Source organism: Archocentrus centrarchus, chromosome 4 (genome assembly GCF_007364275.1).
Source record: "Archocentrus centrarchus isolate MPI-CPG fArcCen1 chromosome 4, fArcCen1, whole genome shotgun sequence".
NCBI classification, from domain to species: domain Eukaryota; kingdom Metazoa; phylum Chordata; class Actinopteri; order Cichliformes; family Cichlidae; genus Archocentrus; species Archocentrus centrarchus.
Window position 1 is genome coordinate 23,840,893 of NC_044349.1, and position 13,651 is coordinate 23,854,543.

The 13,651-nt window shown below is 39.4% G+C and overlaps 1 protein-coding gene across 2 annotated transcripts in view; it reads left to right on the top strand.

Moving 5' to 3' along the window:
• Nucleotides 1-9: 9 nt before the first annotated feature.
• The window catches only part of notch2 (notch receptor 2), a 49,035-nt gene continuing 35,393 nt past the window's right edge, over nt 10-13,651 (top strand). For both annotated transcript variants that reach the window (XM_030726836.1, XM_030726837.1), the window contains exons 1-2: nt 10-332; nt 11,114-11,195. In XM_030726836.1, the coding sequence (XP_030582696.1) occupies nt 260-332; nt 11,114-11,195 (155 nt within the window). In that variant the 5' untranslated portion in view covers nt 10-259. The remainder of the gene's footprint in view (nt 333-11,113; nt 11,196-13,651) is intronic.

The following is a 13,651-nucleotide window of genomic DNA, read 5'->3' on the forward strand; positions in this document are numbered from 1 at the left end:
GGGAGCGTAGAGAGGTGGAAGACGGTACCTCCGTGTGTGACTATTAGAAGGTTTACTTTATGTGAATTTCAGAGTTTTAATGTAACGGTTCGTAGAACACGTAAAAACCACGTGAAATGTTTTATCTCCGCGGCTAAGTTTTATCATCATTGTTTCTTCTTTGTGTGAGCCATCAACGAAACTTTTTGAGACGTAACCAACCGTCCGGGGAGACAGCTCAACTTTGGGCTGGCGACCTTATGTGGATTTTACAGAAAATATGGAGCAGATACCCGTGTTCACCCCGGGAGTGTCGCTAGTCTTTGTCTTCTGCTTCTTACAGCTCTCTCTTGGTAAGTTTCCTATTTTGGCGAGGCTGCGGTGTTTTTCTAACAACTTGTCATCACGTTTTGTTACCTCTGCATCTGGGGGACACAAGGTAGACTTAGCATCTCTTTACAGCGTCTGGGCTTGACTAGTTAGGTGAGTTGCGTTTTAGAGTTACTCTTTAAAAAAGAAACATTTTTCCTTCGACTAACTTCAGATTGGAAAGTAAGTTGTGGCAAAGATTTTAATCGTAGATTGTGGTGATTTTTGTCGGTGTTTCCGTAAGTACTGCCGTGGCCTTTCGACTAAAACACAAGCTAGGTACTCTTATCCTTGTGGCCACTGACTGTATTCATTAGGTTTAAAATAATGTAAATGGTTGCACACCTCCATGTGAAGCGCCCTCACCCTGTACCTAATTCAGGGCGTTATGATCTGATTCATCTGGATACTACGGCCTACTACCGAGCCGTGCCGCACCGCTGCCCAGATGTTGAACAGCGAGAGCTAGAGAAAGAATTCAAAATGGACACTTAATCTTGTTTAGACCGCTCAATTAGTAGAGTTGTGACAGCGTTGAGGGAGTAGACTCATTATACGACAGTATCGTTGTAGTTAGACGTGTGTGTATCCGCTTTACACACCAAAGACCGACAGTAATAAGTTTTTTTTTTTAAGGTGTTGCTTTTGAGCACTTGAGGATTTGGTGGTTAAATAAATGTCATGTGAGTGTACAGTATGAATGTGTGTAAGAACTGAGAAATGTTAATGAAGTTCTCAGGAATGTCTGTGTAAAATACATAGATGATAATTTCTAGCAATGTGTTAATTATGTAAATTAAACACATGTACATTGTTTTACAGCTGCTATCTTGGTCCCATTACCACACTATATAAATACTATACAAACCGTTTCATCATCTGCTGCACCTGTTTTTATTAAGTGTTTCCTAACCAGTAGATTGCTGTTGTTGTCGTTGTTGTTTGGCCAGTAACTTATTTTTAAAACCTGTTAAATTCTCTCTTTAAATGTATAGCTTACAGTAGCAAAAAAGGTTCTTGATGGAGGTCTACCACAGAAGCAGATAGTGATTTTATTTTGGTTGAAACACAACTTGATCAAGATAATATACAAAAAACAGAGACCTAAACAATTCTGGCATTGCCCAGTTGTTTATGGTTATATTTCACTGTTTACTATGGTTTTACAAAGAGCTTAAGCTTGAAATATAACCAAATATGCTGAAATATAGAACATGATTGTTCACACTGATTTGTTTACATAAACACAGTTGCAATAGTCTGCTTAAGATAAGATACAACTCATTGCTAAACATCATGGGGATCTGGCTGGGGTTAGATGGGTTTTAGATGGGTTAGATGGGGTTACATTCCTCTGTGGTTATGTGTTGCATCTTCAGGTTACCCTTACAGATGACCCTGTTCTTTGACTTTTGGTATTATAAGGGTCAGTCTTTTCTTTATTAGTGTATTCAATTTTTATGAAACCTCTCACTGGAGTGTGCTAAACTTATTTCAGTCTTGCTTTGAATGTATGTTTCTGGATTGTTACAGTAATGTGTGTGCTTTGTTTTTTTTTTCTGAATTAGTTTCAGTGATGGTTCTGAGAAATGTAAAGAACAAAATAACCTACATCCTTTACATAAAAGGAGTACAAAGGTCGGAACATTGATTTTTGTCTCACATGTTTTTATAACCTTTCAGCTCAGAGTTGCTACTCTGCTCTTCTCTCTCATGGTTTTTTATGGATTATAGTTGACTTGTGAACAGTGAAGTTACACAAAAGAAGACAGACAATGTAAAAGTGCTGCAGGCAGTGCAAGGAGAAGCACAGGAATGTTGTTGGTGTTTGACATTCCTCCCTCCCTCCCTCTTTCTCCCCTCTCCTTCTCTTTCTGTCTCACACACTATTTGCACCATAGTTGTCCTCATTTTTGATCTTATTTCTTGCCAGTAATGAACCTACATAGTGTCTGGCTGCTGTCTTTGCCACATCCTTTGATGCGTGCAAGTCAGCTTTTCATGTGACAGGATGACATGTTAAGATTTTGATTGTCTTGATAGCACCAAGGAGGTTTCAGGTTAGTTAATTCACAATGAGAGCCTGCCAGATGTTTGTGGGTTGAGAGCTTTTAATGTGAAGCGGGAGGTCACAAATCACAGCTCAGTCAGAGGAAATGGCACAACAGTTTGACCTTATTCCCAAGCAGGGCCAGAGTGGTCTCATTCTCGAGGAAGCGTAGGTGCCATTGTTGTGGCACATGACAGTGTTACCCCTGTGCTGTGGGCATGTGGATGGTTGCATACGATTGCCCAGTGCAGACGGCTGCCATGCGTGTGTGTATCTATTTGCGTGTGTGTTTGTATTGCATTATAGATACAAACTGACAAAGACCAGCAATTGTACCACCCGCGGTTTACTTGCATCTGACCCAAGCTGCAGCCTGGTGTGAAATATTATTTATCTGAAACAGCCTTTGCCCAGTGCAATGAAGACAAAGAATTTATTGAGCAACCTACATCACTGCATTATTTACAGACCACCAGCTCTACCTACTCACTGTAGTTGTGTTAATAATAAGGTGACTTGAAGCATCCTGTCTGTAACCCCCCCCCCCCCCCCCCCCCCTTTTTTTTTTTTTTTTCTTTTCACTCATACAGCCTTAATAAGCTAAATTTGCCATTGCTTTATTGTGGTCATATTTCAGATCGCATACTGTTAAGTTAGTAGTGTAGCTACATGGCTCTTACTCATGTATTTTGCCTCCTGTTATTTGTTTATTGTAGTAGTGAAAAAAAACAACATTTGGATAACCACATGAGTCAGTGGGAACCTCAGAGGCACTGTCTTCCGTATATATTTGGTTTTACATTTACATGCATGTATACAGTGAATGCAGCCTCTCTGTTACCGTTCCAAAGGATAGATGTAAATAGGCTGTGGTTAAGGTCTTGAAGTTGGTTAGCAGTCAAGATGAAAGTCAGAGCTGTGGACCTGCTACCATTGTTCTCTGTATTCCTGAAACCACCAGTCCCAACTAAACCAGTTTTCTCTTAGTGACTTTGATCCACACACATTAAACACACTTCAGGCAAAAAAAACAAAACAAAACAAAACAGAATGAAGCTGTGTGCATGCCCTACATGAACCACATGCACCATTACTATAGGAGGGAGAGTTTGTCTGTGAAGGTCGAGGGGATTACTGAGCATCGTGTCTGCACTGTTGAACAGGTTAGCAAATTAACAGGGAATTACTGTGGCCTGCATTCCTTGGCCAGTGTAACCCCGTAATCCTGGAGACAGGCAGGCAGGGCACACGGAGTAATGAACGTAGCAGTGCACATCAGGTAGAAGGAGGAGGGAAACTACATGGAAAAGCTTAAAAAGAAATACTTTGCAGTAATGGGTCACAGTATTAATTGCAGTCCTGTGTTTAATATTTAGCTAATCGGGAACTTGTTGTAATCACTTTCTTTTCAGTACTTGTTGTGAATTAACTAGACTCTGTGGTTTGTAAATTTGAAATAAAAACTTTCTCTAGCAGTAGGAATGATAGTCTGGAGGTGCTGCAGTAGTGACTCATCTACCACATTAATAAACCTGTTTTACACCTATGCTTTGAATATGTGGGGGACAAAGATAGCACATTTTACCTCTGAAATATCTGAAAAGCAATTTAAAAAGCACTTGGGGGGAGGGTGCATAACTAATTTGATTAATTAGGCTGCAAAGCCAGCATCTGTGTTGCATTAATACACATGGCATGGGTAACTTGCGCAATCGTGAAGGCACTGATTGATATGCAGGTTTACCACCAAAAGTCACTGCCGCACAGCCAACATCGTTTTCAGGAAAAAGTCTTTGATATTTCAGCGAGACTGTGCCAAGCCACATCCTGCGAGTATTCCTGCAGCTTCACTCTGTACTACCAGAGTCCAGACACGTCACACATTGAAAAGGTTTGGCACATTAGGAAACCAAAATATAATGAAGGATGTCTCAAACTGATGAGCAGGTTAAGTATGGGAAAACATTTGCTTTCAAAACATCAGAAATTGGTCTAATAAGTTTCCAGTCTCTCAGCTTTTTACAAAGATGTTGCTGGAATCAAATAGGGAATAAGCATATACTAGAAAAATGAATAAATTCAACAAAATGTTTAATTTCTTATTCGGGTGTTTAAATTTTTTAAAATAATTTATTTTATCTTTATTTACATTTACTATATAATAATTTTGTTCACAGTGGTAGAAGTAGGGTCAGACAGAGGCAGATTTTTTCTGTAAGATCCTCGATGATCTAGGGAAAGTCCCTAAATTTGTCTTCTCTGGATTACTCTCCTTGTTTATTTCTTTGTCTTTTCCCTTCAACACACGCACGCACATTCACATACACATACTGAGAAAGCAAGCCAGCAGTGTATCCTGCTGTCCTGCTGTACAAAAACACCTCAGCCCTGCTCCATACGCTCAGCTGAGACTCTTCCAACTCTTCTAGGCAATAAAAAACAGCGAGGGAGTTGTTTGGTCAGCAGGGTAATTACTGAATGGCTTTTTTCCCCTATTTCCTAACCTCAGTAAGGATTTTTGTCTTCCATCTTAACCTAATTTTCAGCAATTAAAGCGAATGACTATTTTAAATGTCTTGTGCTACTCAGTGGTACACCCATGCATTTCTAAGGAATAGGTTCATAAAAAGTTTTATTGATTTAACAGAAAGCAGTGAAAGATTTGGGACAGCTGGTGTATTCAGAGTGCATTCCATTCCATTAAACAATGATTTGGTTATAGACCTAAATATTTTAATACAGATAGTCTTGCATTTAAATGTGCATTGATATCTTCTGATAAAAATCCACAAAATCAGCTCCATCCTAGTTAATCATTTTACTGTTTCTGCTGGTACTCCCCAATTTCTTACAGTAAGACACCACCCTCAATGTGAAACAGACCTGGAAAACATAAGCCTTAAAGCTTGTGCTTGGCTTGTCTGCTTGGTACCTCTGCTGTTTGTGTGGGCCAGTAAAGCTTCCCTAAGGGTAACAGTGTTTAGTTTGAGCTTTGTCTCCCACCTCACATGCTGAGCTAAGGGTATTTTATTGCATGTTACCATGACAACTGCTTGGCCTGCTGGATATGGAGGCTTGTACAGCAATTCCAGGAAATGGGGTTACTTCCTCACTCAGCGCGAACAACTTCCTGCCCTCGGCTGTATGGGTATTTGCCAGTAGTTTGGGACACCCGTTCGTGTGCTGTCTTTGTCTGCAGTTTCATAATTACTTCCCCATATCAATCCACAGCTATTAGCTCAAACCCCATCTCCATCTCCTCTCCCACCTTTAGTCTCACTACCTATTTGTCTTTTTTTTCTTGTCATGACATAGTTTGAGCTCTTTTAGGGACCTGGTAACTTATAAAGTGAGCGCCACCAACCAGACTCCACTTGGACTGTGGTTTCTGCCTTTTCTTTACATAGATTTTTATTACATTTAAGTCTCAACATTTTTAGCTTTAATGGTTTTTGCATGAAAGTATACAAAGTTTAAAAGAGCACATTGGTTTGAGGGTTTCCACTAGTGTACTGCAAACCCGACAGTCTGCTGGACATAAAGATTAAGGACTATCTTCTTCAAGATGTTTTAGAAATGATATAAGCTTTTAATCCTGTTAACCATTTCTAGATAATGTTCTTACGTAATACTATTTAGCTTTAGTAGTTCAGCTGATAGTTATTTTTTCAAATATTTACTAATTGGTAAGCTAAACCATTCAGCACTGTACAGAGTAAAGGTTAACCATGATTAGTTAGTGTGTGGTATAATCTATCTTATTTTTGTCTTTTTTCTTATCAGCAGCAATATATGTCTGCGCAGACATGGCAAAAGCTATATCAGTGGAGCTCCACTGCTAGGTTGCCACATAGTGTGTGGTATGATAGGGGAGAGTGCATCAACCACGCATCATACTAATGTGAGCATCACTTTCACCCCTGAACTACATGCTGTCACAATAATGAACAGGCATGTTGATTACTGTGGCCGTCTCTTGTGTGAGTTGCTCAGCTCACTAGAAAACACAGTTGTTTTGGCGAATGTCCTGATGGCAATAATATCTACACATTAACATTTTATCTTACATTTACATTTCTATGCAGACATTCTTCTGTTAAGCATTTTCGCTATTTCAGAATCCAGAAGTGAGATTTCTCTCTTGAAGGTTGTGTTATGCATGGTGTGACCACAGCTCATAGTGATGTTTTCATGTTCAAAAATTTTGTGACACTTCCACCAGAGTCACTGCCAGCATTGCTCATTCCTACAAGTGTAACAAGTCCTGTGTGTATCAGTGCTCTCTCTCTCAGCAACTGTTGTGTTTATCTCTGACTCTTCATCATCATGACCTATGTCTGAATGACAGAATGCTGCCACTTTAACACACTGATGAAACTTGCAATGTTCTAAGCCTGGAAAAGGCTTTTGACAGACTAATTAGTGTCATCTGACAGTAATGATAAAAGACTGCTGTCTCAACACTGATGGGCTTGTCTTTTCTCAGCTCACTGAATTCATTGGAAACTAGATAGTAGCCAAAGGTTGAGTTAGTTTAGAACAAGTTGAAGACTATGGCTTTTACTAATGGCTTTACTGATACAGGAGCAAGTTAAAAAAAATCCAAAATACCAAGAAAACAGAGCTGTTTCTCAGAGTTAGATCCCATCGTGACATCAGATAATTGCAAAGTCTCTTTTATGCCATGTTTACTGTCATAATCACAGCTGGTGTGATTATGGACATGATCATCTAGCTCCTTTTTTTAGTGGATTAAACCCCACTAAAATCCACAAACCTGGCTTTTGTCTACCATGTGAAAGGGCAGAAGTAGCTGTTTTTCCCAGGTTAAATGAATATGTAGTAGTCAGTGGGTATTTATTAGCTTCTGTTCTGGCTGGTATTGATGAAAATAGGATTCCTCGATGGACATGCAAATTTTCCACAGCAGTACATGCCCATTGAGAGTGCCCACAAAATACCAAGGGATGAGAATTGATTTGCAAACTGCATTATGCAAATGATGTTAATGTGCTTTTCAGATCAAGGGAGAAAATACGTACATTTAGCAAAGCATCTAAAAGGACAGCATTTAGATCTATTCAAACAATTCAAGTTGAGTAAGTGTTAGTTCACAGTAACAACATCCAGAGTGCACATTACCTTTTTGTTGAGACAGTTGGCACTGCTGTTGTGAAATCAACTTTGTACCATAGGCTAAAATGTTTGCAATGGCTAACATTAAATGCTTATGCTAAGGTAACTGTAACATTAGTAGGCTACTCAGCAACCATCCTAATATTTCAGTCTGTCTTGTCAGCAAAATATAATGTTAACATTTTTAAATAAATGATCTGCCACTATGTCAGACTTCTGAAATGACTTTTTAATAAAGCAGTTTATGTTTAAGCATATGGGATGATCATTTTGTTTTTGGTATTGAATGGGGTATCGAAAATCATGTAATTCTACTGGTATAGCTACGGACTACTAAATTTCTGGTATTGTGACATCCCTGCAACAGGTCCATATTACAGACTTGAATAAGGCCTGTGCTGCATTAAACTGAATTGAATTCCTTTATTGTGCACAGTACAGTGAAAAGCATCCAAATCCTCTTTGCAAGTTATTGCTGTGCACCCTCCTACACTTTTGGTGACAGTTTGAGAAACAATCTGCACAGTTGCACCTGAACAGGTTCAGCTTCCATCACCAGGAATCGCACACAGCTCTTCTCCCAGTCTTATCAGACTGCATCATCTATAAATCTGCTTTTGATCTCCACTTAAACTCATCCACTGCCATATCCTCTATACCCACAAGCAAATGAAGACACACACACACACACACAGCTTGAAGATAAGGTAGTAGTAAATGAGCAAAAGAGCAAGGACATTTGTTCAGGAAGAATCTAAACAACCAGCATTCAGTCAGGTAACTTCTGTTTTTCTTCACAGCTTACAGCATCTGGCGGTAGTTTCACTGTTGACTTTGTCGATCAGGTCTTATCAAGGCTCCCATTCCTGGGAAATGTTCCTGTCCATGGATCATTGATAGTAAAGTGTGAGAACTGCTAGGCGGAGGGGATACAGTGTTGGTGTTAGCAGTCTGGATTACAATACAGTCATCAGCCATATGAATGTGTATGAACTCCTTGTTTGTTTTCATTTTGGAGAAACAGATTGCTGAAATGTTTTCTAACCTACCCATGAGGGAATTGGTAACCTGTAGAGTGTGGGGTAATTAAGCTGTGTGTGTGTGTGTGTGTGTGTGTGTGTGTGTGTGTGTGTGTGTGTGTGTGTGTGTGTGTGTGTGTGTGTGTGTGTGCGCTTTTTTAAAATGGCGTAATAAGAGGCAGTCTGTCCCAAATCTGGTAAGATCATTGCATCTGGCGTTACGACAGCTTGTATGGGAAGCTCGTCAAACCAGTCGGGGAATGAGAGCAGATTTTTCCAGTCTCTGCTCTTGTGCTTCCATTCTTTCACTCCCTCTGTCCTTATGCTCTAGTCTTTCCAGCGCTTCATTCTCCATTCACTCAATTTTTCTGTTTTTTTTTTGTTGATTCTTTAGTTATTTACTAGGGGACTGGTGTCTCTCATTACCCTGTGGTGTGTTGTCCAGATTTACTTACTTTAATCAAACTTGAAATCCTTTAAATCATTTATTTAAAAGCAGATAAAACATGACTCTTACACTAAATTTTGACTTAAAAGTGATCAAAACCAAAAACGAAAGTCCCCCACCCCACCTCCCCCGGGGTCACAAGTCTAACCACATGAGTGTAGATTTTCTCCATTGTGTTAACATATACGTATGATTTTAAAGCAGAACAAGAGTGCACACTTTGTGTCTACATAGTACAGAAATAGTCCCAAAATAGCACAGTATAATCTGCGGTCTCTTGTACAGCAGCAGCAGTCTGATATCAACTCACACTGAGTTGCAGTGGATGCCTATTCAAGTGTGCACTTCAAGGATTGCGTGTGTGTGTGCATGCTTGTTGGGATTATAAATTTCATAGTGGTTTATGTACGTTATCCCCATGTCTAATGTGCTATGTCTGTCAGCCTCACTCTGAAGCATTAGTCTGCTCTCGCATACTGACCAGATGCTGAATGCACAGCACACCAAATTTATGACTAAACATAATAATAAACAAGGTTAGATATCATTAGTGCCCTCAAAACGACTTTTTAAGTTGAGTGACACTGTGATTAATGTAGACGCAGGAAATAACACCACTGCTCAGCGCACTTCCTGTAATGCAATGACTGTTTTGTGAAGACATTGTTGGCGTTTCTTCTAAATCAGCTGACCTACCCTCAGTTTTGTAAAAAGAGCACTGTTCTGCAGAGTGGGGATGCATCACATAACCACCAAACATGTGAGACTATAAATGAAGCAAAGTGCTAAGAAACATTTGTACAACCACTGCTAATGATTTATGATAGTTCTGCTTAATTAATCACAGATGTTCAACAATGGCCTCCTTGATTTAGCTACCATATCACATTTACAAATAAAGACAGAGAACACCACACTTCTGTTTGGCATGTTGGGCTGGCATGGTGTGCGTGAAGACCTTTTCAGCCATATGTCTCTGGCGGCTTGCAGGCCACACAATGGCTGATGTGTCTGGTTATGAGTGTCTCACTAGCGGGGAGAGAGATGGTCTTTGTTGTCTTCATCAACGCTCATTTTTGTCTGTCTGTGACCGCTGCCTGATTTCGGATTGCCTCTGCATAGCTGTATAGATGAGTAGTGAGCCCCCAGCCTTATGTCTCTGTAGAGGAGGAAGGAAAAAGTTGTGAACTACATGGAGGGTTTCCCTCAAAGGGGTGGAGAGTATCTGTGGTGGTATTACCAATTCCGTTAACCATTTAATGGGGAGAAACCTGAACACGTTTAGAACATTCACTTTTGAATTTCAAACACTGCAAGTGAACCAGGGGCTCCCCACCCTTTGAGGAACATTTGAGTCATTTAAAGAGCCTACTTCTTTGATGTGCACAAAAATGCTTTTCACCGTCACGTCATTTATTTGTTTCTGTGATAAAGAGGAAGTTGTGAATGAAAATCTGTACAGTTCACCCCTCACCCTACCTACATATTTAACAAACAAGGAGTATAGATAAATAAACTACTTAAACTAAGAGCCATTACAACAAATTGTTAAATTATTCTCAAAATTGTGTTAGTTATGTTATTAATATAAAACAAACATTTTTAGAATTTCTTTTCCATAATACAGAGTAAAGAGCACATCTGTAGCTGCTCTTTAAAAATACCCTTGCAGAACAGGAATGGACATTCCTCAAAGACGCGGGTATGCTTCAGCCTTTAGACGTGATTGATTAGGGTAAGAGATTGAGCTGGGACAGCCATAGTGAGTCCAGCCAACTCGTAGTCATGTTTTTGAGCGATTCCTTCCTCAAAAAAGGGACATTTCTCCTACCAGTTTATAGTGTGATTAGAATCCACGCCAAACATGAAATCAGTGACTAATATGTTAAAACCTGTAAGCAGAATCATGTGCTTTTAACTGCGGTCTGACAGGACAGAAACTGTTACTACTCTTTTTATTCGTATTATATAACGTTGTATATGAGTAATAAATGACAACATAGATCTGTTTATAAGTGGCTGTTCTGGCTTACTTAGCAATACCATTGACATTTATTTAGAAAATATTTAGATATGAAGTACCTTTCTGATCTTACGACTCTTCTCTTGCAGCCCTGCAATGTGTGGATGATAAGGCACCATGTGTGAACAACGCTACATGCCTGAAATTTAGCAACGGGACTGAATACTGCAGGTAAGATTCACTGGCTGGGCCTATAACCAAACACAGACCTTTCAGTTTAAGTCATCCTGTACACACTGTTACAACACGCTAACAAAAAATGTGAACAGCATAGACATACCTCATAAGGGGATTGTTGGATATGAAAGCCAAGGCAGAAAAAGGGGTTTTAGATCAACCCCAGCCTATTCATGGGACCATGAGGTTTTGCTCAGACACGAATGGGGGAATAAAAGCCTGCTCTGTCTGACAAAGTACTGGGAACAATACCAACACACACATTTCCACCTCCAAGATTTTATTTCTGGAACATTTCGGGGGTTTTGTTACTTACTCTCTTGTTTCTACAGAATTGATCACTCTAGGGTTTGTCAACATATTTTACTACCCACTTTTTGTTATTTGAGGGGGATGTCAAGGCGGTAGCTTTGTTATTACATGAGAAAAATGCATTAATTAAAAATGAGGCCAAAAAAATAAAACTGTTTGTGTGGACTAAAAGTTTGAAATAACCTGTAAATAAATCTCCTCATGTGCCCGTGGCGGTAATCAGACCAGGAAAAGTGTCACAGTGTAAAGGAGTGCAATGGGCTGTTTGATCTAAGCCTTCCACTTTCTGACAGCCTAGGCTAGTTTGTAATTAAGACTGTGCAGTCTTTTTAATTGCATTGCCACTCCCAAGCCAAATTCCAAACACACATGCACCATGGCTGGTTCATGAAGCTGATCATATTTCATTAAATGTGATGAGAATCCTGCTGTGTGTCTGTTCCCAGAGTTTTAGAAATCTAAGCACTCTACTTGTGTAAGAAGGGAAGGCAAACAAAAATGTTAAACTAAATCTGTTTGACATTTTGTTTCTGTCTCACTGAAGGCCAGATACGCATTATTCTGCAGGTGCAGAATCATGTGTATCTCTATGTACAGTAGTCTGTTTGGACACTTAGTGATGATGAGAAACTCTAGTAATATTCTTTCATTACGAGCCAGCTTTTTTTTTCACATACCGAGGATCGTAAGGTTACGTCTTGACTTTAAAATGGCCTGTAGCAAGAGACATGTATATGTGGGATGTGAAGAGATATTGCTACATCAAGGCAGTATCTACCATTTAAACATGCTGTTTTTAGTTTTGAAGATGCTTCTTACATGGAGGAAGCACAGCTAGATTAAATTGTCCTTTTAGCCAGTATTCATTGGCATGTGTATCTTAAATCATTTGCAGCCTTTAAGACTCAGCCACATCCTTTTAAACTTTATTTTTATGATGCTACAACCCGACTAATTTTTTGAGACATTTTTGAGAAGCCTGCCTTTATTTACTTTTCCTCAGTTTTAAAGTCGAAAAGAAAAGGAAAGTTTTGTTTTCAAGAAAAGGAAAGGTCAGGAAAGTTTCTCCTTTCCTGACCACTAAGTATTTTTTTCCCTCTGATTTAAGTGATACTGACAATAGGATTAAACTGTAAAAAAGCAACATTGCTGAAGAGACAAAGAGAGAAGTCTCTCAGTTTGAAAAGTCAGCTGACAGAGAACAGGCCTACTATTAGACTGATTAGGTAGTTAAACAGTTTTTCTGCTGTCTGAAGCCAAACATGAACAACATGCACACTTATACTTGCTGTAAGTGCACATGAAGGCACACACTTTCCTCTGTCCGGTCTTTCTGGTCCCATCGGCGTTATATTGTTAGTCAAAAGGCGCATTGTGCAAAAAAATCTGATTATGTGCCTATTAGTTTCCTCAGTGTGTTAAAGGCAGCCGGCTGTAAGTAAACAGTCGCTGTGGTTATTTGCCTCGGACCTGCTTAATTATGTCACATGGATCACACCCGGGGTCAGACTGCGTAATTCAACAGATAATTAATATGACAGACTCATGCTGGTGCAGTAGAAGTACTTGAAATATTGTTTTTTGTTGTTTGTTTCAAATATGCATTTCCGTGTAGTTTCACAAGCAACATGGACATTAGCAGTGGAAAGGTATTTCTTAGAAGTCACAACATAGTGATGCGGGTAGGACCTCATGCATTTGTGAGTTTTGCCAGTTAAACTTTCTTCTACCAAAGAAAGGTGTCATGTGATAAAACAGTACCCTTTTTACAACATCAACATTTTGAAAGAAAATACTTCCTGGAGTAGGAGTGATTTGTATTGGTAATTCACATTACAGAGAAAATGAATGTATGAGTGAGGAACCCACATCTGCATTTCGTTGCCCTGTACTTGAGACATGTGCAATGGCAGTACATTGAATCTAATCTAATCTAATTTGTACATCTTGTCTCTGAGACTCACTTGCGTGTTAGGTTCTAGAAGAAGTCGGTCATTTCCTTTTGGCTGTCCTTTTCTCAACTGGTTAATTTCTAATGTCGAAGCATAGCTATGAACCAGTCTTCGACTGTCATAAGTTTATTACTCCTATGGTAGTACATATAAAGACATTACAAGAGAGAGTAACAATCAAACAAT